The 22,541-nt window shown below is 31.3% G+C and overlaps 1 protein-coding gene across 3 annotated transcripts in view; it reads right to left on the bottom strand.

The window, feature by feature from the left end:
- Positions 1–2,715: 2,715 nt before the first annotated feature.
- The window catches only part of LOC129810011 (barH-like 2 homeobox protein), a 76,767-nt gene continuing 56,941 nt past the window's right edge, over positions 2,716–22,541 (bottom strand). For all 3 annotated transcript variants that reach the window (XM_055860194.1, XM_055860195.1, XM_055860196.1), the window contains one exon: positions 2,716–4,051. In XM_055860194.1, coding sequence (XP_055716169.1) covers positions 3,548–4,051 — 504 coding nt within the window. In that variant the 3' untranslated portion in view covers positions 2,716–3,547. The remainder of the gene's footprint in view (positions 4,052–22,541) is intronic.

Genomic DNA, 22,541 nt, shown 5'->3' with positions numbered 1-22,541 from the left:
ACGTATATAAATATCAAAATTTTTCAGAAAAATCAATTGATAACAAAAATTACGGTTGGTGTTCCTTCTAATGAAACAAAGTTTTTTACGATGACATAAAAAGGACCGTCGTACTTTAAAAAATCGCATACAAAAATATGCATTTTTAGTACACAAAACACATTATTAAAATGAGCAATTTTTTAAAAAATCTTTCAACTTTTTAAGTATCTGTAACCAAGTTACGGATTGAAGATAAAAATATTTATCTATCTATTTGTCTTTAAGTGGAAGACCACTGTCCCAAAAACCATTATTTTTACTCTTTTAAGGACAAAACAACTTTCAAAATAACAGAAAAATCAAAATTTCAAAATAACAAAATAAATATTTTGGTTTTGGGCCACAAGTGTCCCACTCTTCTTTAACTCTTTAATGACGATTGGGACACCGGTGTTTTTTGAATTTTATACGAAAATGGTAGATTGCTTCTAGCGATCTAGTTTAGTACAGACGTGTGCTAATTGCTAAAAAGTCTATGATCTCCGCAAATTTTTTTTAATAATTTTTGAATATTTATATTCAATTAGTTTTTTATATTGAACATCTTTTTCTTGAAATTACCGTTACGAAGTGTTGTCAGATTTGAGACCCCGAAAAGACTGTGTTGCAGATAAGATTTTTATTCCAGGTGAATGTATTTATTTCACAATTTCACGTCAAAATGGCAGGTTTCTTCTTGTATTTTTTATTTAGTACAGACATGTACTAAAAAGTCTACCATGTCCGCAAAAGGAAATATTAGATTTCGAAGTTTCTTTTTTTAATCATGTGAATTTTCGAATATTTATATTCAATTCGCTCGTAGCGGTCAACACCTCTAGATATTTTTCTAAAAATAACCGTTACGAAAGGATGTCAAATCCTTGAGATCCTTAAGGGACTCCGTAACAATTTTTCCATATTTTTATTAAATCTATTTAGACCATGTTTATTTTCATTCCGGAAAATTAATATATGAATAATTTTGGTCGATATCTTCTTCTTTTTTGTTTAGTACAGGCATGTGCTAAAAAGTCTATGATGTCCACAAAAAGAAATATTAATTCCTATATGAGATATCAAAGTCTCTCAGGATTATGTTTACGTGGATTTTCAAATATACTCCATTCGTTCACAGCAGTAACTGTAGATCTTTCTCTAGAGATGAATTTTACGAATGGATGTTTCGGTGTGGAATTTTTAAAGGACCATCTATTAAATTTTACCCTACTTATTTTAGGGTGAGTTATACTGTGCTGCACAATATTTTCATTCCGGAAAATCGCTGCTGCCTTGTGAAAATTTACTTCACAATTTGTGTTAAAATGGCAAATTTCTTCAAGCTAATTTAGTACAAACATGTGCTAAAAAGTCGGCGATGTGCGCAAATATAAAAATTATTTTGTATATTAAATATTAAAGTTTCTAATGATCTTGAATACGTGAGTTTTAAGAGAGATCACCGCTACGAAAAGATGTCAAATCTGTATGAGATCCTTAAAGGACCCTCTACCAAATTTTACCCTATTTTTATTAAAGCTATTTAGACTATGTTTGAACAATATTTTCATTTCTGAAAATCGCCCTGATTTCTTCTTGTTTTTGTTTAGTACCGGCATGTGCTAAAATGCCTACAATTTCCGCAAAAAGAAATATTAATTCGAATATGAAATATCGAAGTATCTTAGGATTTTGACTACGTGAATTTTCAAATATATTCAATGTAATAGCTCTATTAGTCTGTACTAAATCCCTGTTTTACTTTAAAATTTTGGTGCTCCATATTGAATAATTTTCAGGACTGAATCTAAACTTTATTTTCAAGCCAAAACAAGTTCATTTACTTCAGAAATAAACCGCCGAGGTAAATATCTTGGAATAGATCATTCTGCGATCACAATTTTTCTAGCATTTCTTTACTGTATATTGTCTTGATTTTAGAATAACTGTAAGGGAACTTCAGTATTTAGGAAGAAAAAAATGGGAATAGAAAAAAATGGAGAAATTTTTGAAGCAATACTCAGTTCTATCACTGTTTAAAATTTTTCTTTTCCATCTTGGAAAAATAATTATATTATTGCAAATAATTTGGTTTCAATCTATCGCGTTTTATACTAGTCATCTTGTAGATGTTAATTCATTTGTAAATGTGAAAAAAAGAATATTACTGTTGATAATACATATCCTCATAAATGAAAAGTGTACTCTTCTTGTTTTCGTGTAAATGATAAAGATCCAAAGAATGTTCTACACACAAAAATACTTGTATCAGATGAAAACAATGTTAATGTTAGGTGAATTAGGGTCCAAATATAATCATTATATTAAAATGTTGTCTAATATACCATATTGTCTATTGAGATATAACCTTTTTGTTCATAATGTATAAAAGAAATAAAAAGAGAGATATTTTATAAAATCCAATATTGCTGATTGATCTTGGGTATTCTTAACATAATTCCATTCAGGACTTTTAATTCAATTAAAAAAGTAACTGAAGAGGGAATTAAGATGGACAGAGACTCAATCAACTTTATTTTATTTTGTAATAACTATATATTGAAAGAGAAAATCTTTTTTTGAACTAATGTATTCAGAGAAGGAAAAAAATATACAAAAAAATATATTGGATTGCATTGGACGTGTTGTATTTAGAAAGAGGCGAGAAGAAAGGAAATAAAGAAAAAAACTATGTTTATAGAGATGCAATTTTTATTTTATTTGATAGTAAATTCTCTTGCTCATCTTCTGCAAAATTTGGCACAAATTTTTCCAATCGTCTACATGAACAGTGCTTCATATAAGTACTAAGAGAGCTTCAGCATCATTTCTGGATTTTATCTAATTTAAATTAACATTCACACTTGATTCTTCTTCTTTTACTTCAATCTGTTTACAGTTTTAAATTGTGAATAAAATATTTGAGACTTGATTATGGCAAATAAGTTCACAGGATGCTTGACTATATTTAGGACTTTTCATTTTCAGGTTTTTCTTTCTGAGATTCTATTTATTTATTTACATTAATTCTAATTTGCCTTTATTCGAATTTTACCTCATTGTTCGCTTTTCTTCTTTTTTTTTTGATAGAAAAATAATTCATCTTCTTAGAATTTTCCATAAATTTGTGATTACATTATTTTCTAAGAAACAAAAATCTTTTTTTCAAATAGATTTAGAACGCTATTTTCGCATTATAACTTTTTTTTTGTTCAAAATATCAACATACAAATTGATTTCAAAATTTTGGCCATATCCAAGTTTTAGGTTTCTCAACTTCCAGTATTCGTTGCATTGCACACTTTCATGTTAAAATCAAATTATTACTTAATACGCTTTCTAATTTAACACTGAGATAGTCACTTGGCTCATTTCTTCATCTCCTTTAGAACACGTGGATCAAGTCACTGTCTTCCAGACTAAATCTACTTCTCTACATTCTAATAAATTAAATTCGTATACTGAAATTCTCGAGTAAGCCCTAGCAAAGGACTACTCAAGGTCAAATTGAGGTCATCAGCCTCCTTCACGGTCTCTGTTGCTGCGGTAGTCTAGTCATTCCCACGGAGACAATGGGTACCGCAGCTCCAGGCTTGAATACCGAGATCTTCGATGCAGCCAGACGAGCCTCGACATCGTGATCAGCCAGGATACTGGCCATACGTCCCGAAGCCGAATGGAGCTTTTTCGGATCACTAGGAACAATGTCCAGATCAATCGACGGGACTTTGTCCTCTTTGGGCGTGAGTGCGAACTTCAGGTGATTCTGACGAACTTTCGAACTATTGTGCTTGGCTGTGATCTTGGCATTTAGCTCTGCTGCCACTGTCACGGCCTTTGGGGAGGATGTATGATGCCTCTTGGTTGCAATGGGACTCGGAGAGGCTGAACTTGGCGGTGGACTGTCGATGTTCATAACTCTGGAGTCTCCAGACTTTGCTGGGGTATTTTTGTGCTCAGCCGCCTCGGAATTTGAAATGTTATCCTGCTTTTTCCACTTGGTTCGTCGGTTCTGGAACCATATTTTTACCTGTAGAGAAAATGACAGATCTTCAGTTAAAAAAGATGAATTGATCGATTGATCCGATTGATCCCTTTAGAGAAATTTTCGGGTAAGTATTTCTAGGGTGATCGAAGGGACACATATTCAACAGGGAATACTTGTTAGTAGTTTCGTCAAATTATCGAAATTTTTCAATGTTTCTTATAAAATGCAATATGATGCTTTTTCATTAATCTACCTTTTCCTATAGTAGATTCTTTAGTGGTAGTAGACATACTTTATTTATATTACAATGTTATCATAACAATACAATCATTACTGTGTTATCACACTTGAACATTAAAATTTTAATATGATTGACATTAATTGTCGCTGGTGAGAGTCCAAATGTGTAATTTGTGTGTTTGAATCATTTTATATTCAAAATTTGATCTATTTGTTGATAAAAAGATAGACTTGGCCCCCAAAATTTGATATAAATTGATTTATAGCATTAATGCGAAAAATTAATGCGATGTTCTCTTTAATTTTTTAATGTGAAAAATATTTATGCTTTAAGTAAATTTAAACTTATTTTTGCAGGCCAAGTCCACTTCTTTATCAATAAATAAAAAAAAACCCAAATATTAAGTGACTCAAAGACACAAATAACATATTTGGACGCTCACAAGCGACAATTAATGTGAATCACATTAAAATTTTAATGTGCAAGTGTGATAACGCCGTTACAATGTGCTCGACTTACAAGAATCTGCTGATCGTAGATCGCCCAGGAGCGCCAACCCCGTGGTAAATGCTTCTTCTGTGCTCCTCAAGTTTTTTGGGCAGAAGCAGTGAATTTTATTAAGTTTTATCACAGTGAAAATGTCTTTTTTCTGACATTCTGTTGCTTTCACTGGGCGGGATTCCAACTCACAACTCTGACAGAGAACTTACAAATCCGGGAACATTGAAAAAGCATCCACAATATGGGGAAAGGCGCTCCTGGGCGAGTCTACGAACGGACTAGCAGATTCTTCTAACAAGGGATAGAACAACAGTATCATATAAACATGATTAAAGTGTAACAAATATTCCGATACGATTAATAATAAGAACTGTGAGAGTCTAGTCAGAGATCTCACTACCCAACGTTTTAGCCTATTGCACCGCTGAGATCCCCAATCGATTACAATTAAGCATCTTGCTATCCTACTGAAATTCTAAACTTGCTTATCTTCTTCTACTATCAAATCCAAATCGAAATTAAAGTTTCGGTAGGAAATTAATATCTGTAACACACTGCAGATATTGTCTATTAATCTTTATCGACAAATTGCGAAATTAAAGTTTAAGTTAAAAAAATCTTTGACGTATTAAAAATAACATTCTTCTAGTGACAAACAAAATTCAGTAAATTTAAATTTAAATTCACAAAAAATCGAAAAAGTTTGCGAACAACATTACAATTGTGAAATATTACTGAAATGATTTTAAATAAATTAACTAGATGCTTTAGTGAGCCTGTGAAAAAAATATTCATAAACTATACATCAATTATTGCATTAACTGCGACTTCGAAATCGATTATTTTTCCTGATCAAATTTTACATTTTTACTGCCTGAATTTGATTATTTTTAAAGACAAACATCCATTTATTTTCCGAGTAAAATTATTGTTCCTACTGATCAGAACAGATTTTTCCCGGCCAAAATTGGTGTTTTCACTGACCAAAATTTGATTCTTATCGATTAACAGGACAAAAAACCTTTTATTTACGAATCCAAACTCAATTTCTTACTGGCCAAATATAATTTTTTCAAGATCAAATTTTATTTTTTCCTGGCGAAAATTTGATTTTTTACTAACTGAATGTAAATATATTTACATAGAAAAATGCATTTATTTACTGAGCAGAATCGATTTTCTTATTGAATTCTTATTGAATTTTTCTATTCAAAATTGATCATTTTTACTGACAAAACAAAAAACATTTACTTCTGGAGCAAAACTGGTTTTCAAAATAGATTTTTCCTTGACAGAAAATTTATTTTTTCCTGACCAAATTTGATTTTTTATTGAGTGACTTCGATTTCTTTTACAGACGAAAATCCGTTTAGTAACAGGGCAAAACTGATTTGTTTACTGCTTAACATTGATTTTATTTCAGATCAAAATTGATTTTTTACTGATAGTATTTTTTATTGACGAAAAGTCTATAATAATTCACCGAGCAAAACAGCTTTTCTTGTCAAAATATATATAAAAACTAATCTTTTTCTTAGTGGGCAAAATTTGATTTTCGACTCACTAAAATTGATTATATTTACAGACAAAAATCTATTTATTTATTGATAAAAACTGGTTTGCTTAACGATCAAAATAGCATTTTTTCAAGATCAAAACCTTTTTTTATCTATTTTTTTATCAAAATAGATTTTTTCTACACACTAGAGAAATTTATGTCCATATTAAAGAGTTTTTCCTACACAACCGTATGAAATTTGCTTAAATATGGACATAAATTCCTCTAATGTGTGGAGGCCATTTCAGACGATAATCCATTTAATTTATCCCAGACCAAAATTGATTTTTTATGCCCAAATTTGTTTTTTTACTGACAAAAAGTTAGTAATTTATTGACCAAATTTTTTTTTCTTATTTATCAAACTAGAATTTTTTCGAAACCTAAATTTTTTTCGTGGTCAAAATTTGAATTTTCATTGATTAAAATTAATTATATTTACAAGAAAAAAAACATTTATTTATTGAAAAAAAAAACTGACTTGCTTAATGCCCAGTGCACAATAAGTTGTTTGTAAACATGTTTACGGAGCTTCCTGTGAGGGAGAGTAAGATCTCGATCTAGTCTTCTCGCTCACTCTTATAGGCAGTTGCGAAAATATGTTTACAAAACAAAAGTTATTGTGCGTTGGGCATAATGATCAAAATAGCATTTTTTTTTCAAGATCAAAACAGATTTTTTCGTAACCAAAATTTGTTTTCTTGTACTGATTAAAATGTATTATTTTTTCAGACATAAATCAATTTATTTACTGAGAAAAGCTGATTTTCAAACAGAACAAAATGGAATTTTTCATGATCTAAATTGGTTTGTTCCGAACCTAATTTAATATTCAAAAACAGAAATCCATTTAATTACTGAGCAGAACTGATTTTCTTACTGATCAAAATTGGTTTTTTTTTCGACCGAAATTTGAATAATTAAAAACTGATTTTCTTTTCAAAATAGATTTTTTCCTAATGAAAATAGAATTTTTTCCTGACTAAAACTGGTCTTCTTCTGACCAAAATTTGGGTTTTTTACTAATCAAAATTGATTATATTTCATACAGTAAACGAGTAAACGAGTAAACCAGATTTTCATACTGATCAAAATATTTTTTTCTTGAGTGAAATATATTCTTTATTAAGTAAAATTAATCTTTTGTGATAACCAAAATTGATTTTTTACTGATTGATGTTTTTACTAGCTAAAATTAATCTTCACTTACAAAACGACCTTTTCATTAACCAAAATTAGGTTCTTTTGTTTGAGATAGACAGCTTTACGTAAATGAGTTCATAAATTGACTCCCAAGGGTAGGCAAACTTTCATAATTGTATGTGCATAATCTCGTCAGGTGCATAATCCCGAAGTTCATAATACCGGGACTGAGTGTACCATGTCTGATAAAGACCATCTTTAAGTTCTAGAAATAAAGAAAAGCTTACGAACAGGGGGGTGTCAAAGTCATCCGTATGGGACAAACTTACCCTCACTTACGGCACAAATAATTCACACCGCTAATTTTGGGCATTCTAGTAAATGTTACCTCTTAATTGATTTGATTATTTAATTAGTCCACCGAATTGAATATTGACTGCTAATTTTGAATTCATAAATTGACTACTTTGATTATTTTATTGATTAAATTTATAATTTTACTGACTAAACCTTGCTTTTTTTTAATAAAATTGTTTTTTTATTCACAAAATTTGAAAATGTAAAATTTTATATATTGAATAATAAAAGTAAATAAATGGATTGTGAATTTTAAATGTCAACGGATATCGGGAGGTGGGGCTACTTTGAGCAGTGGGGTTACATTGAAATACGATTTTTCCGTATTATATTTCTAAAAGAAGTTACGACTTGCCATAATTTAATTTAGATCAAATATTGTTTTGTCTATCTAAATTGCATTACGTTAAGGCCCAGTTTTCTTCATAAAAATGCGAAAAAGCCGTATATCAACTTAGCCCCACCTCTCCCTAACAATAATTTCTACTGTCTTTTGAAAAAAATTCCTACACGAAAATTCCAAGTGGCAGTCGATTTTAATAACAAGCTTTTTGTGATTATTTAACTAAACAATTTAGAAAAATTTGTTATTCTTCAGGTTAAACACATTTAAAACAAATGCATTGAAAAAAGCAGTTGATAAAAAATATTCAATTGCCACAGAGCCTTTCCACTAAATCTGTTTTGCTTTAGTAATAGTGTGGTAGCAATTGTCAACTATAACTCAATCTCTTGCATGATTGAACTTTAAAGGAAATAAAAAAAAAACCTGCAACAAGCAATAAAGAGCAAACGATAAAGCGCTAAATTGAATAATTCGTGGGAGCAACTGTAAGAAAAACAGTCAACATCGAAAAGTGCAGCAGAGGCAAATGGTTATTTGTTATCATTAATTAATTGGAATACAATTGCTCAACTTGACATTAAACTTGCATGATTTAGTCACTCTTATTTCTCTGCTCCACCTCCTTGTGCCACATTTTTTGTTTTTTTGCTTCAATACAGAAAAGTGGTGACCAAAAGAGAAATAAAAGATGTTGAACAATAAAGCTATGATACCCAACCAAGAAACATGAGCCTGGTGCAACATATTGAATATTGGTAGTCCAGAAGCGTAAGGGAGCACCATGTTCCCGAATGTTGTGTGTAGCTTGCACATTACACAGGTTTAAATAATATCAGGAGGTGAGAGCACCAGGACTCCGACACCTAATATAGCTGCCGAAGAGTACATAGAAAATGCATTAGCGTGATTTCATTGCCGCGCTCTTGTTTCAGGCCAGAGTGTCCGTTTATGGCATTTTATACGCGAATTAATTTCCGATTCGGATTCATTAAATTTACCCACCACCACGATTTGCAACTGAGAGAGACCTATTGCAGTGGGAATTTCATATGAACAATTTACTCGCTATGGGCAATATTGTTTGCTTTTCCTTCTGCTCGACCCATTCATATACATATGTTACAAAAATTCGATACACACAATTTGTGGAGAATAGCATTATGGCTTTGGCAGTAAAATGGGAAAAGAGGATGAAACCACATGTGTTCACTTGGGATCCCAGAGTCTGTGAAAATATTCACTATCGCCCCAGTATAATTGCATTCTTAACACGACATGAAAATTCAGTGTCCTTTTAACTCATTTGAAACCTGCAATTGCAGCATTTTGGTCACCCTTGGACGGAAAATATTGCAGTTGCAAAAAAAAAACAAACAAATATAATTCTGTATAGAACAATGTGATGGGAATATTATGAAAGGAAGAAAGAATCATTAAGTTTGTGGTCTGAGAGATCCTTGAAATTCAAAACAAAAAAAATAGATTTAATTTTCAAAGGCACTGTACTAAACCAGAAGAAATAAATGCAGCCAGTACATAATGAAATTTGTTAAACACTCATTTTAGAACTCTCACAGCTGTTAAATTCAATTTAATTGTATTAATTCATCATGTAAGTTCAGAGGAAAAATAAAGAATTCTTTAATTTCTCCTTGAGAATCTTATGCCCTAGACATACTTACGACTTAAGACGAGAGATGGCTTAACGTAACTATAATCTAAATAATTATTTGATTAAGTTCTCAACAGTTTCTCACTAAAGGCGTCTACACATTGGGAGCAATTTTCGTCAAAAATTGCGTTTTTGACAGAAATTTGACGTTTCCACCTACAACGTTGCAGGGAATTTCCTTCAAAAAAGCAATTTTTGACAAAAATTGCTCCCAATGAGTAGAGGCCATAACTCGGCTAAAATCGAGAGGCAGATTAGTCAGAAACTGATTGAAATGTAATCCGATCAGTATTTTGATTATAATTACATTAAGTCGTCTCTCGGCTTAAGTCGTAAGTGTGTCTAGAGCTAGGGCGTTAGACAGCAATCGTGCAAGTTAGTCTCATTTTGCTATATATGTCAGATAATTTCTAATCCTTCTTTCATTCATTCATTACTACGCCTAAGAGCCCAACGGTTAAAGATAGAAACTTGGGACCTTCGGAGGACCTCCTCCCCGTCCCATAAATTGACCGAAAGCCTACATATTAGCATGAACTTTATTTTCCTCCTCTCTTCTCTTTTTTCACTGAAACCATGTAGGAATTGTTCTAAAATACGTCGTATGATTGTTACGATAACAATGTAGACAGGTCAAACGGTTTGCAATAGCGATTCGAATCTTCGTGAAACTCTCAACTGCTTTATCTTTCAGATTTGGATTTTAATGTTTTATAATTTTACTAAATAAATTTTTAGTTCGAACTCAAGGAGAGATCAGTATTAATTCGTTTTTAAAATTATCACAGTTCTGAAGCTTAAATGATAAGAGATATCAACTTACGGGTTTCGATGACTCCCAATAAAAAAAAATTATCTCCAAATATAAATATTTTAACAATGATAAAAATATTCTAACATGCACTTTCTTAACTAACTTTCTTTTATAAATACTTTTGTAATTTGTCAATTAATTAAATTCATAATAAACCGGTATACATGCAAAAATCATGTGAAAAGATGATAAGGTAAAGTGATCACAATTCGGCCGGTTCCTCAACTCGTCTAGTTGAATTATTTAACCAATTTTCTAACATTTCTAACATTTTATAGTCAATTTCTACGAAATTTTCACTGATTTGCATTATGTATAATATAATAGAACTTATGAAAGTTCATAAAACGAAAGTAATGGTGATTTTCCGACAACGTATAAAATGCACTCTATATTTTAGTTGAGATCCAATGGAAAATGTGGTGAAATTAAAGTATCTCGGGGTGTTATCCACGAGGGATGATAGGATGTACACCGAGCTCTCGTCGCAAGTCGGCCAAACTTCTGCAGTTATGAGGGAGCTTGGCAGAAGCGTGGTGAGAAAAGCCAAGCTTAGTCGTTCGACTAAATGAGCAATTTTCAAAGCTGTGTTCATTTCTATTCTCACCTATGGTTATGATATTTGGGTAATGACCGAAAGTATAAGATCAAGAATACATGCTTCCGAGATGAGGTACCTCCGGGCGGTTAAGGGAATCACTCGTCGAGATCGAGTGAGGAACGTGGCTTTTCATGAGGAGCTAATAGCCTCTACAGTCTACACACTAGAGAAATTTATGTCCATGTTGAGGCAAATTCCCTACGCATGTGTCAGAAAAACTCTTCAATATAGACATAAAAGCCTATAGTGTGTAGAAGCCATAAGAGTCGAGGAGTTGCTTTTTAGTTTTGAGAGGTCACAACTTCGATAAAGCTATGCAAGGAGGCATCGACCTCGAGGCAGAACTTGACCGGTTGCACCATATTATGGCAAATCTAAGTAAATTGAATAATTAACCCCACTTCACTGGCCGAGTTGAGAAACCGGTTGACTACAGCACATTTTATCTTAACTCGTAGCTCGGGCATTCTGCAAAGCCGGGACGCTTTGCCATCCTTTTGCCATTAACTCTCCATTACGATATTAAAATCTCATCATACCTACACACACTCTAGGTTAAAAGAGATTTATATTTTTTTATTATTTAAATAGATAGATAAACTATCTAAGAATATATCATGAACATTTCAGAAGGCAATGCGACTTATTTCCGGAAATACACTGATGAAAGGTAAAGAGCGTCGAACAAATTTGGAAGCATTCGGGCGAATATTGGCGGGAAAGATTAAGAAAAATACTCGTAAACCAATTTAAATTAAATAAGATTTATGTTCGGTATTAAATTTTCTTCTATTTTAACTTAAAAAAAATGTTGTAAACCATTTTTCCTTTTTTTCAGCATGTCAAAGTCAAAATTTTGTCCCAAAAATGCATAAGGGAAAGTGGAGCACCTTGGCAAGTGGGGCACTTTTGAAAATGGGATTTTTCTCCTATGTTCAAATGGAACTCAGCCATATCATATTGTAATTTAGCTTCTCAATCTGTTTGTGCAGCTAAATTATATCACGATAAGGCTCCGTTTTATTTTAAAAATAGGTGAAAAACTCCAATGTCAAAGGTGCCCCACTTCCCCTTATTTTTCAAAAAATCTTGCAGAAAAAGTCCCTGACTAATTTGAATATTATCCTTGACTAATTCTGCCCCAGAATTAGTCAAGAAAAGATTTTCTAAAAAAATAATCTTTAAATTGTGTAGTTATACTTAAAAAATATAATAAAAAGTGCTTTTGTAGCTTTTCATTAATGATTTACTTCATTTATTTATGCGCTCATTTAGAATTTTGTTTTCAATCTTTTAAAAATACTAACTATTGATTAACATATTAATCATTAAAGCTATTTGGCATAAATATTGTTCCTCAATAAATTAATATATTTTAAACAACACAAAAATCATATTGGATAGCATAATACACAAAATATTAAAAATAATATTACATGTTTGTCACTAAATAAATCAAAACAGAGTAAATCATTTTAAAGTATGCCTGAGATACTAATATGGCAAGACATCTCTATTTAATATGCTCTTTTCCCGGTAATTTTCGCAACTTTTGGGCATTTAAAATTTACGATTTTGTTTTTACCTAAACCAAATTGGATTTTAATGAACAAATTTACTTAAAAACTGATCAAAATGTTCCAGTTAAAAAGTATAAACGTCTGCCTTGTTGTAAATTAATAAGGATTTAACCTAATAAATTAGTTTGGGGGAGATCAACTCTTTCCTATTTTTAAAATTATTATTGAAAAAACTGGTACATTCAAATTTCCGTTTCCAGTGTGAAAAATCGAGAATATTTACAGGATTATTATGTAATATTTGTTCTGCAATAAAGTAGTTAAAAGCATACATTTATCCTTTGAATTATCGTTCAAAAATTATTATGTATTGCTCTGAAATACATTTTGAAATAAAAATCAACTGTGATTCATAAAATAACACAAAAAAGGACCTTGTAAATATTTTAATACCAGTTTAAAACTGAATTGAATAATTCGATGACACATTTGTAGGTGAATTTTATTGATTTTGCGGTTATTCAGAACACATATTGCATGTCATTTGAATTTATTCATCAAATTTATCACTGTCTGCACTTTTATGAAGCTCTCAGAGCATAAATCAGTAAGTGTATAACCATCATAATTTCCGACAAAATAATTTACAATGTGCGAAGACCGCACTAATTTGTAAGCAGACTGGCCTGGGTCAGTTGGGGTATCCGTGAGGATGGATCCTTTCTGAGCTCTTAATAGACGCTCTTATGTGCTTATGTTGAACATTGACTTGTGTGTATCGTTAGCACGGAAACTAGAATTGTGTTTATTGATTTTATGATTTGTGTCGCTTTTAAACGACCCTTTTAGCCCATCGCATTTTCTCATTCACTTCCACCCCTTGACTCAAAATGCTGGGTGCCGTATTATATTGTACATTATTGCCATCATTGCTGATGCTGCTGGAAATTGGAGAGATGGATCACCCTCTTCTACATAACAATGATGAGCGCATAACGTTCAATTGCCATGGCTGTTTCGAAGGAGTGAGACCCACTCCTCTGTGGTCCCTATCAATCTCCTCAGAAAAGACTAGGAGAGTCGAGTTAAACGGCAGAATGATGGGATGAAAATCATTTTATATGACATATCTTGTTTTCGATTGTATAAATTTTATTCCATCTCCTCAATATAAAGACGCATTTACCAATATCAATTTGAATTTTCACCGAGAGTGGCATTTATTTATTTATATCACAGACTATATTTGGAACGGAATTGGATGAAATATTGAATTGAAGATTTATGTGCCACATTGTTCCGGGGAGAATTATTTGATAAAATTAATAAGATTTTGCATTTGGACCAATCTCAGATTTTTGTTCTGAGATTTCAGAATAACTGGGAACGAGCTATTATTTCACCCTATTTATAGGTGATTCCCCAAGGAGACACTCTTATGAAATCAAAATCTAAAACTCTATCGATTGAGCTGGAATTTTAGTATGTTATAGTTGATGCCAAGACCTTTTTAGAACATACACTAACGGCCAAAACATTAAATACACCCTTCGTAAGTTTAAATACACCTGATTTGGACCGGAAAAACGCTGTAATATCCAGTTCTATTGACTGAAATAGTTTCATATATAAACCTAAGAACAGTTTTAAACAAGATTTGAGAAAATACATGAGCTACAAAATTTATAATTTGAGGATCAGTCAAAAATTAGCTTTTTGGAAAAAAATGCAAAAGTAGCCCCACATTCTAAAACTGATCTAATCTTTTAATAATCAAATAAATGTTTGAAGGAACTTTGCCCACACATCCTGAAGTGTTTCTACCAAGATTGGAACTAATCTCTCGCCTAATCTCGAACCTCGTGGTCGATAAAATCCAAGAGAATTGCAATGAGGCTACAATCGGGTCACTGGCGTGGCTAATGCATTCGGTTTATCGGGCGTGGGTTTTTTTTTCCAAGAGGATAACGATCCCAAGCATTCCTCAAAGCTTTGTAGAGGTTTCCTTCTTGAGAAAGAGAAACGCAGGGTCCTAAACTACATGCATTAGCCACCCCAATCACCCAATTGTAACCACATCGAAGTTTTCTGGAATTTTCTAGACCAGATGGTTCGAGAGAAGGCGCCGACATCAGTTCCAGTCTTGGTGGAAACACTTCAGGATATGTGGGCAGAGTTCCTTCAGACATTTTGTAGAAATTGATCAACAGGATGCCTCGAATATGTGAGGCGCTTATCAAAGCTAAAGGAAAATTCTTCGAGGAAAACTGAATTTGATGATTTTATTCATGTTTATTTAAATAAAATAATGAAGAAAAAGAAATGAAATTGCAACAATAATAAGAAGAAATTTGAAAAATAATAAAAAATATATGAAAAAGTAGAATTTGGGCTGAAAATTTCAATATTCAAAGAAGAAACCCCTTTCAGAACACATCAAACCGGAAACCGACCACAATCCGTACCAAAAATATTCCCTCGATATTATTTTCAATTTTTCCGACTCTTAATAATATTTACTAATAGTATTTAACTTATATTAAATGATTATTAAAAGATTAGATCAGTTTTAGAATGTGGGGCTACTTTTGCATTTTTTTCCAAAAAGCTAATTTTTGACTGATCCTCAAATTATAAATTTTGTAGCTCATGTATTTTCTCAAATCTTATTTAAAACTGTTCTTAAGTTTATATATGAAACTATTTCAGTCAATAGAACTGGATATTACAGCGTTTTCCCGGTCCAAATCACGTGTATTTAAGCTTACGAAGGGTGTATTTAATGTTTTGGCCGTTAGTTTATATATAATCTGACCTAAGTCAAGCGATTGCTTGAATACGGGGACTCTAAATTAAAAATTTTGACATCTTAAGAATACAAAACTACGAGGCACTTCCTTTTACGAAACCATCACTAAGAGTATAGCAGCGCTATTATTAGTGATAGCCATACCTAGTGGTTGGCTTTCGAGATAAATTTTCTCCATTCCTTGTTATAGTTCCCTCAAGTGTGTCCTGACTGAAAAAAAGTAGGGGGAAGTGGGGCTACTTTGAGCTGAGGGGCTACATTGTTATACGATTTTTCGCATATTTCCAAAGGAAACTCGGTTTTAACATGATGTTATTTGGATAGACAAAACAATTTGTGGATCTAAATAAAATAATTGTAAGGACCAGCTTCATTTAGAAATAGACAAAAAAATCGATTAACAGTGTAACTCCACAGCTAAAAGTAGCCCCGCCTCTCCCTATATGTAGCAGCTTTTGTAGACTAAAAAGTGAAAAAAATCACATAACAAGCTGCCGAGACCTCGAGATATGCCACATCACCGAATGTCCTCTTTGTCTAAGTATTTTAATTAGTTATGTATTTAATTAGGTTTTTTACTTCAATTTTATGTACGAACAGTTCATAGAACTCATAAGTGTGACTATTTGAGGGGTAGGGCTTTGTTAAATGTGTTTCCAATCAATTCTTCAATAAATATAGATGACAACATTACCCCATTATTGATAATTGAAAAGCAATAACAAAATTTAATGATAAATAAATGTTATAACTTAAATATAGTTGCAGTTTTGTGCCACGTTTAATTGACTTTTGAACAGGCTATAAAAAGGATTTTAGATTCAAAATATTTTATAAATTCGTAATTTCAAGTGAAAATTCTAAATTATATTTTAAATATAAAAAACCTTAAAGATTTCTACAAATACTGTATGGGGAAGAAAATGTTTTTTGAATTGAATCAAAAAGTCAATGTTTATACAAAACATTAGGGAAAGAAACAATTATTTTATCATAATTAGAACTTCAAGGTAAAGAAACTGCTCTAGACTCCGAACAGACTGCATTAGCACCAATATTCTGAGTGAAACATCAAATTTTTAAAATAAATTGAATTTTTTGTTACTTCCTTATCAGGAGTTTTGCTTGGAAACTTGTAAAATTTTATCACCTTTGATTTTTTTTAAATAATTTTTTAATAAATTTAAAAATAAATAAAAAAATATAGCCATTGCTTTGTGTGCTATATCTGACATAAAGTTTCTCAAAATCCCTTGGCTTTTCAGAACTCTTCTAAGGGATTTTATCAAGGAGACACCGGCGACTTTCCAATACTTCTTTGACATCGTAGTACTTCTGCCTGGGATTTCAAAAACTACAAATTTATTGTAATTTGAAAAACAAAAGACGTGTCCGATATTTCAGTCTGTCCTAAATTGGGCACAGTTCCTCTATTTCATAATTAATTTTATGTTAAAAAATTGGGGAGATCCACGAAAAGCTTACGTTTTAATTTTTAACCACTTGATCTCTAGTTTGATAATAAATCAGTTGGACAAATTGACAACTACCGTAATGTCGCTTCTTATAAATCACCTAATTCACAAAGTTTTATTAAAAAAAAATTGATCAACGGGGGTGGAAGCCGGAAAGTAAAAGGATTCTTTGTCCTCACACTCAGATTTTGAAAATTCGAAGAAAAGTCCCACAAAATCCAATTACAAGGCATTTCGATTGTGAAAGGTATGTGTCGCCCCATTCAAACATAATATCGTTAATTGTCAAAGAACTCAAACTTAATTTTGAATATTAAAATTAGGTTTTCGCACAAGATTAGGAAAATATATAAAACACTACACCACTGGTAAAAATAAAAGAATCATATTGATCCAAATTTGATCCTTTTGCAAAGAATGGATCAAATTTCAAATTTTGAATGCACATTAATCATAATAGAACATTTTTTATCGTAAACTTATTTCTCACAACATATTTCTTTCATCAAAATGAATATTAAAAATGGCTTTTCTATATTTTTATTTAATTCTCTTTTAGTTAAATAAAATAATACTTTTCAAATGATCCTTGATGATCCATTAATTTTAAACAGTGACTAAGAAACTGTTAAAGGGATTACTCAGTAATAATCAAGATTTGAATAATGCGACAGGGATAGTATGAGCATTGTTGCTTGATATGTTCACAACAAATGTGACTGGCTTATACAACGTAAAAAAGAGCTTTTCCACCGTTTTTCTCTGGAGGTTGGATACCAACGCTAAGACGGCGGTGAACACTGAAAACTAGGCGGGATCTCATTAAAACGAAACTGTACTTTGAAAGTATTGTTGATGAATAAGTTTATCTATCTATATATCGAAGTAAAGTTTGACATAATTTAACGCTCATAATACATTGAAATCCAAACAGGAACTGTTTCAGCCACCATGAAGCCGAAATTGGTAGGAAAAATGTCTTTTCTTTGACTTTCGAAGCCGTTCTTCAAATGTCTTTTTTCTGGGGAAACCCCAGATCTGAGCACTCGGTATGACTATATGACTTGTTGACAATTCTACAAAATGATTTATATCAAGAATCATAAGTTTGTTACATTTGGATATGGCAGTGTTTCTTAGTCCGGCCGCTACCTTCATTGTTTCATACACCGTAACAAACTTTTGATCCATAAAATCTTGCATTATTTTTTTTTTAATTATTTTAATAATGTAAAATTAAAATTACTTTATCATGCCCACAAATAATTAGAAAAGTGATAATTATAAAATGTAATGGAAACAAAAACCTAATTTTTAATAATATCTACAATAGTCTTTTAAAGCTTATTTTACTAGAAAGGAGCACCGTAACAATCTTATGATTCCTATAATATTATTTACATAATTTAATAATAACAATAATAGTAATAATGCTGACACAACATTCCAAAGAGGTACTACGCCTTAATACACGCAAAATTTCAGGGAAGTATTATTGTTATTTCTTATTTCTTATACAAGGGTGAGGTTGTAAATACAACGAGTACTCCAGCATTTGATCCATTAAGTTCCCACATCGACGACTCAGAGTATAAGTCGAACAACTCGATTTTTTATTACAAAAATCGTTTTATTCGCTTTTTGGATACTTCTTTATACCAACCTATCTTCCCTGTGAATAATCATACTTGATAGATAATTATTTTCAAAGTTATAAATAATGATGCTGGCACAATATTCCATGAAGGAACTAGGCCTTCCTACAAGAGGATTTCTAGACATACATTATTATTTTCTCTTGTATTGGATGAGGTTGTCAGTCCCATGCCCGTGGAATCAAGTGCAGTGAAGCTCTTTTCAAAGTTATAGAGATTTTAAATCTCAAAAATCCTATACTCTGTCTGCAAAATCTCAGCTTCAAATTGCTATCCTGTAAAATTTGCTTACTGTTAGTTATTCGTTTCTTATTCTGAACGGTCGATATAATTTCATGTCAGAAATTCGAAGAGTTTCGAGTCATTTCGAGTATCGATATGTCTCAATGATCACATTGTCGTAAGGGAAACCAAATCAATAAGGTTCATAATGTTCCTGTATCTATAATTCCCCACATACTTAATCACTGAATAAATGCTTTTACAATAGGGGAAGGTAGGGCTATTTTGAGCTATAGAACTACATTGTATACAATTTTTTCGCATACTTCTGAAGGAAACTCTGCTTTAATGCAATGTGCGAAAAAAGCACAAAATTAAAATGTAGCTCCACAGGTCAAATTAACCCCTCAACGTGATACTTCTTAAATTTTTATACCATGCTCGAATAATTAATTTTAAAATTCGAAACTCAATTTGAATTTTCGAACTTTCAGAGTATTAAACTCTGTCTGAAAGCAAATGATTGGATTAATAATTTAGCGTCTAAAGTGAGGTAATTAATGTATTCCTGATGGACTATCTTTTATGATAAGTTCCCTCATCACTGCTGCTTCACTTTAAAATGCTCTGTGTCCCCTTTAGTTTATAAAACCACGAAAGACTAGACAAACACAATAAAAGTGAGGAAGAAAAAAAGCAAAATATCGCTTAACATTTAACTTCACCGATTGTTTTCATGAATAATAAATATAAATATTCATAAAAAGTAGTACAATAAAACATCAACAAATCATTTCAGTGTTGTGACAATGACGTCGTCGTCAATAAATGCATTTCAAACATTTAAAAACTATAAATCATCAATTCTTGTGAGTGATTAATTGAACGGGTATTCGAAATTCATTGTGGTACGGATATTCATCAATGGATAGATGGTTATTGGTTTTGCCAGGACTGACATCTGTCATATTCATAACAATAATACGTAGGCATCGACAATAAATTGACAATATACAAAAATTATATACTCCACATATATGGACAATGGTCTGAATATGTTCAGTCTGGCAAATGAAACTGATATACTTCATGATGAATCAACTTTGTTGCAAGTAAAAACCGTAGAGGTTACATTTTAAATGTATTTTGAATTGTTTTCAATTGAATTATTAGAAAATCCTTTTCTCACTCATTGATAATGCTCAAAAGACGAAGACATCATTATTTAGTTTTTAGGTTCATCTCCCAGTAAATCTTCCTGCACATGAGCACCATGAGAAGTCAGTTATGAAACGGCAGTTGCTCGAATTGACAGATATTAAATGCATTGTCTGCACACTCATGCCGCGACTGATGTTGAGCAGAAATTAATTTATTGGTTTCAGTCGATCAAATGATATTTATTTGATGTCAGTCCAATCGATTTATTCTCTGTATTTTAAGGGCAATGGACTTGCTGAGAGTTTAATTCAGAAGAAACTACCACTTCGGACACCATTACAATACTCTGCTTACTCGTTCAATGGATATTGTACAAAAGGTTAAACAGATCAATATTTAACTTGTCGTATAGTCATATTTGTCTTAATGGATAAATTGAAGTTAAATGGAGAAGAGAGTTTATTTCTTCCCATTCAGGCTCAAAAGAATTAACTTTAAAATAACTTGACCGCAGCTACCGTGTGTCTCTTATCTAAATCCACCATTATGTTAATATCCCAAAAAAAAATAAAATAAACAAAATAAAATCTATCTGCCAGTGAGAATTTGACCTTCTAGAGAATTTTCTATCAAGTCAATTATACAATCATTTAACATGTATCTATCAGCTACTGGTTTTATTTTACACCGAAACCCGACCATGCCACTTAGTTAATAGTTGTTAGGATGAATATTTATTTTACAAATAAAACTATCAAAAGTCAAATGAGAAGGAGACCAATAAAAATCATCGGTTTTCAGTCTTAAGATGTTAGTGTTTATCTCAATCGAGAGAATTTTTAATGAATTTCTCCAGTTCTGATGCAAATGTGTGACTTTAGACCAAAAATATTTGTTTTAGAAAATGCTCTCTCGAGAAAGAAAGAAATTGTACATTAATTTTAAGAGGCAGATAATTATTTTAATTAGAAAATCACAAAATAATTCAAAATTTCCAAGTGTTGGCTATTAAATGAAAACATTTTACAATGAATATTAAATTAAATTTAAAAGATAGTTTTCACAAAAAAATCACAAAAATATCCCAAATATAAGTGCAAGAATTTACTTTACCATCCATTTATTAAAAAAATAGGGGAAACCTTTCAGGCTTCGCACGCAATTTGGCTTCGAACACTTAGTATTTTTCCCAATATTCCTTTTATGAATTTGACCTATTGCAATATAAAGGTCAGATTCATTGAAGGAATATGGGAAAATTAAGTGTCTGAAGGCGGAGTGTGTGCGAAGCCTGAAATACATCCTCTATTAACCATTGAAAAAAATCTACCACTTTCCTATCATTACGGTACTATCACATTAGGATTTTCATAATTTAATTTTAAATTCAATTGAGCCAATTGAGCATTAAAAGATTTCTAGAATTTACTTGAAAATTCTCACAGCGGACACATTTTGCAAGAAATTTGCTCAATTTTAAATAGTGCCGTGAGATTTTTGATTGTGAATGACTCCGGAAAATGTGTGATAGTAGTTAAAATGTCTTATAAGTCACTTATCGGGTACACAAAAAAATCCCCAAAGCCAGAAGAAAGGGTTGTAGGCAAGGGGACTCATGGAGAGACTCTCATACAGTCTTGTTGAAAATCTGTATGAAGTCATCCCAAATGCGATTTCTTGACAGAACAATTTCCTTCGAATGGCTTTGCAGGAACTTAGCAAATTACTCCCAATACTGAAGCTTCACTCGCGTACAAGTTTATCACTAAATCACTGTACTTATCTTATTTTTTTGGCCACAAATAATATTAAATAATGAGTAAATAAATTTAATAAAAACAATTTGGTTCAAAATGCTACTTGTTTAACTGCAATAAAATTGAAATTAATGAGCAATTTTAACATTTTAATTTGCTGAATTCAAATTTAATTGAGCAACCACATTTATGCTATTTTAGCGTGTTTAAACATGTTTTGGTGGGCCAAGTATTAATATCAATAAATAAGCGAAAATCTATCAATTCAAATGATTTTTAATGCAAAATAACTCAGATGAGCAAGTTATCTGAAAATTAAATTGAATTTACAAATTGGAAAAAATCCTAGTGTGATAGCACGGCTAAGAAAATATCAAATTTAACTAAATTGAATGATTTTTTGTATAACTTTAAAATATTAGAAAATACACTAATTAATGAATTAAATAAAACCTCGTTAAATAAAATAATTTTAAAAATAATGTTATCACGAAAAATAGTATTTGTTCATTGTGTAGAAAACTAGCATATAACAACTTTATAAAAAACAAATTGGGTATCTGATACATAAATTATCAATCAAATTTCAATGATAACGATCATTTAAAATGATTACTTACGCCAAATAATCACAATTTTGTTATTGATAATATATTTCTAATTAAATTTCTCTGTGGACAGTTTAACATTTCGCATATTG

This window comes from Phlebotomus papatasi, chromosome 1 (genome assembly GCF_024763615.1).
Source record: "Phlebotomus papatasi isolate M1 chromosome 1, Ppap_2.1, whole genome shotgun sequence".
Taxonomy (NCBI): Eukaryota; Metazoa; Arthropoda; class Insecta; order Diptera; family Psychodidae; genus Phlebotomus; species Phlebotomus papatasi.
The sequence above is the reverse complement of the archived record's forward strand: the minus strand, read 5'-3'. Positions and strand labels throughout refer to the sequence as shown.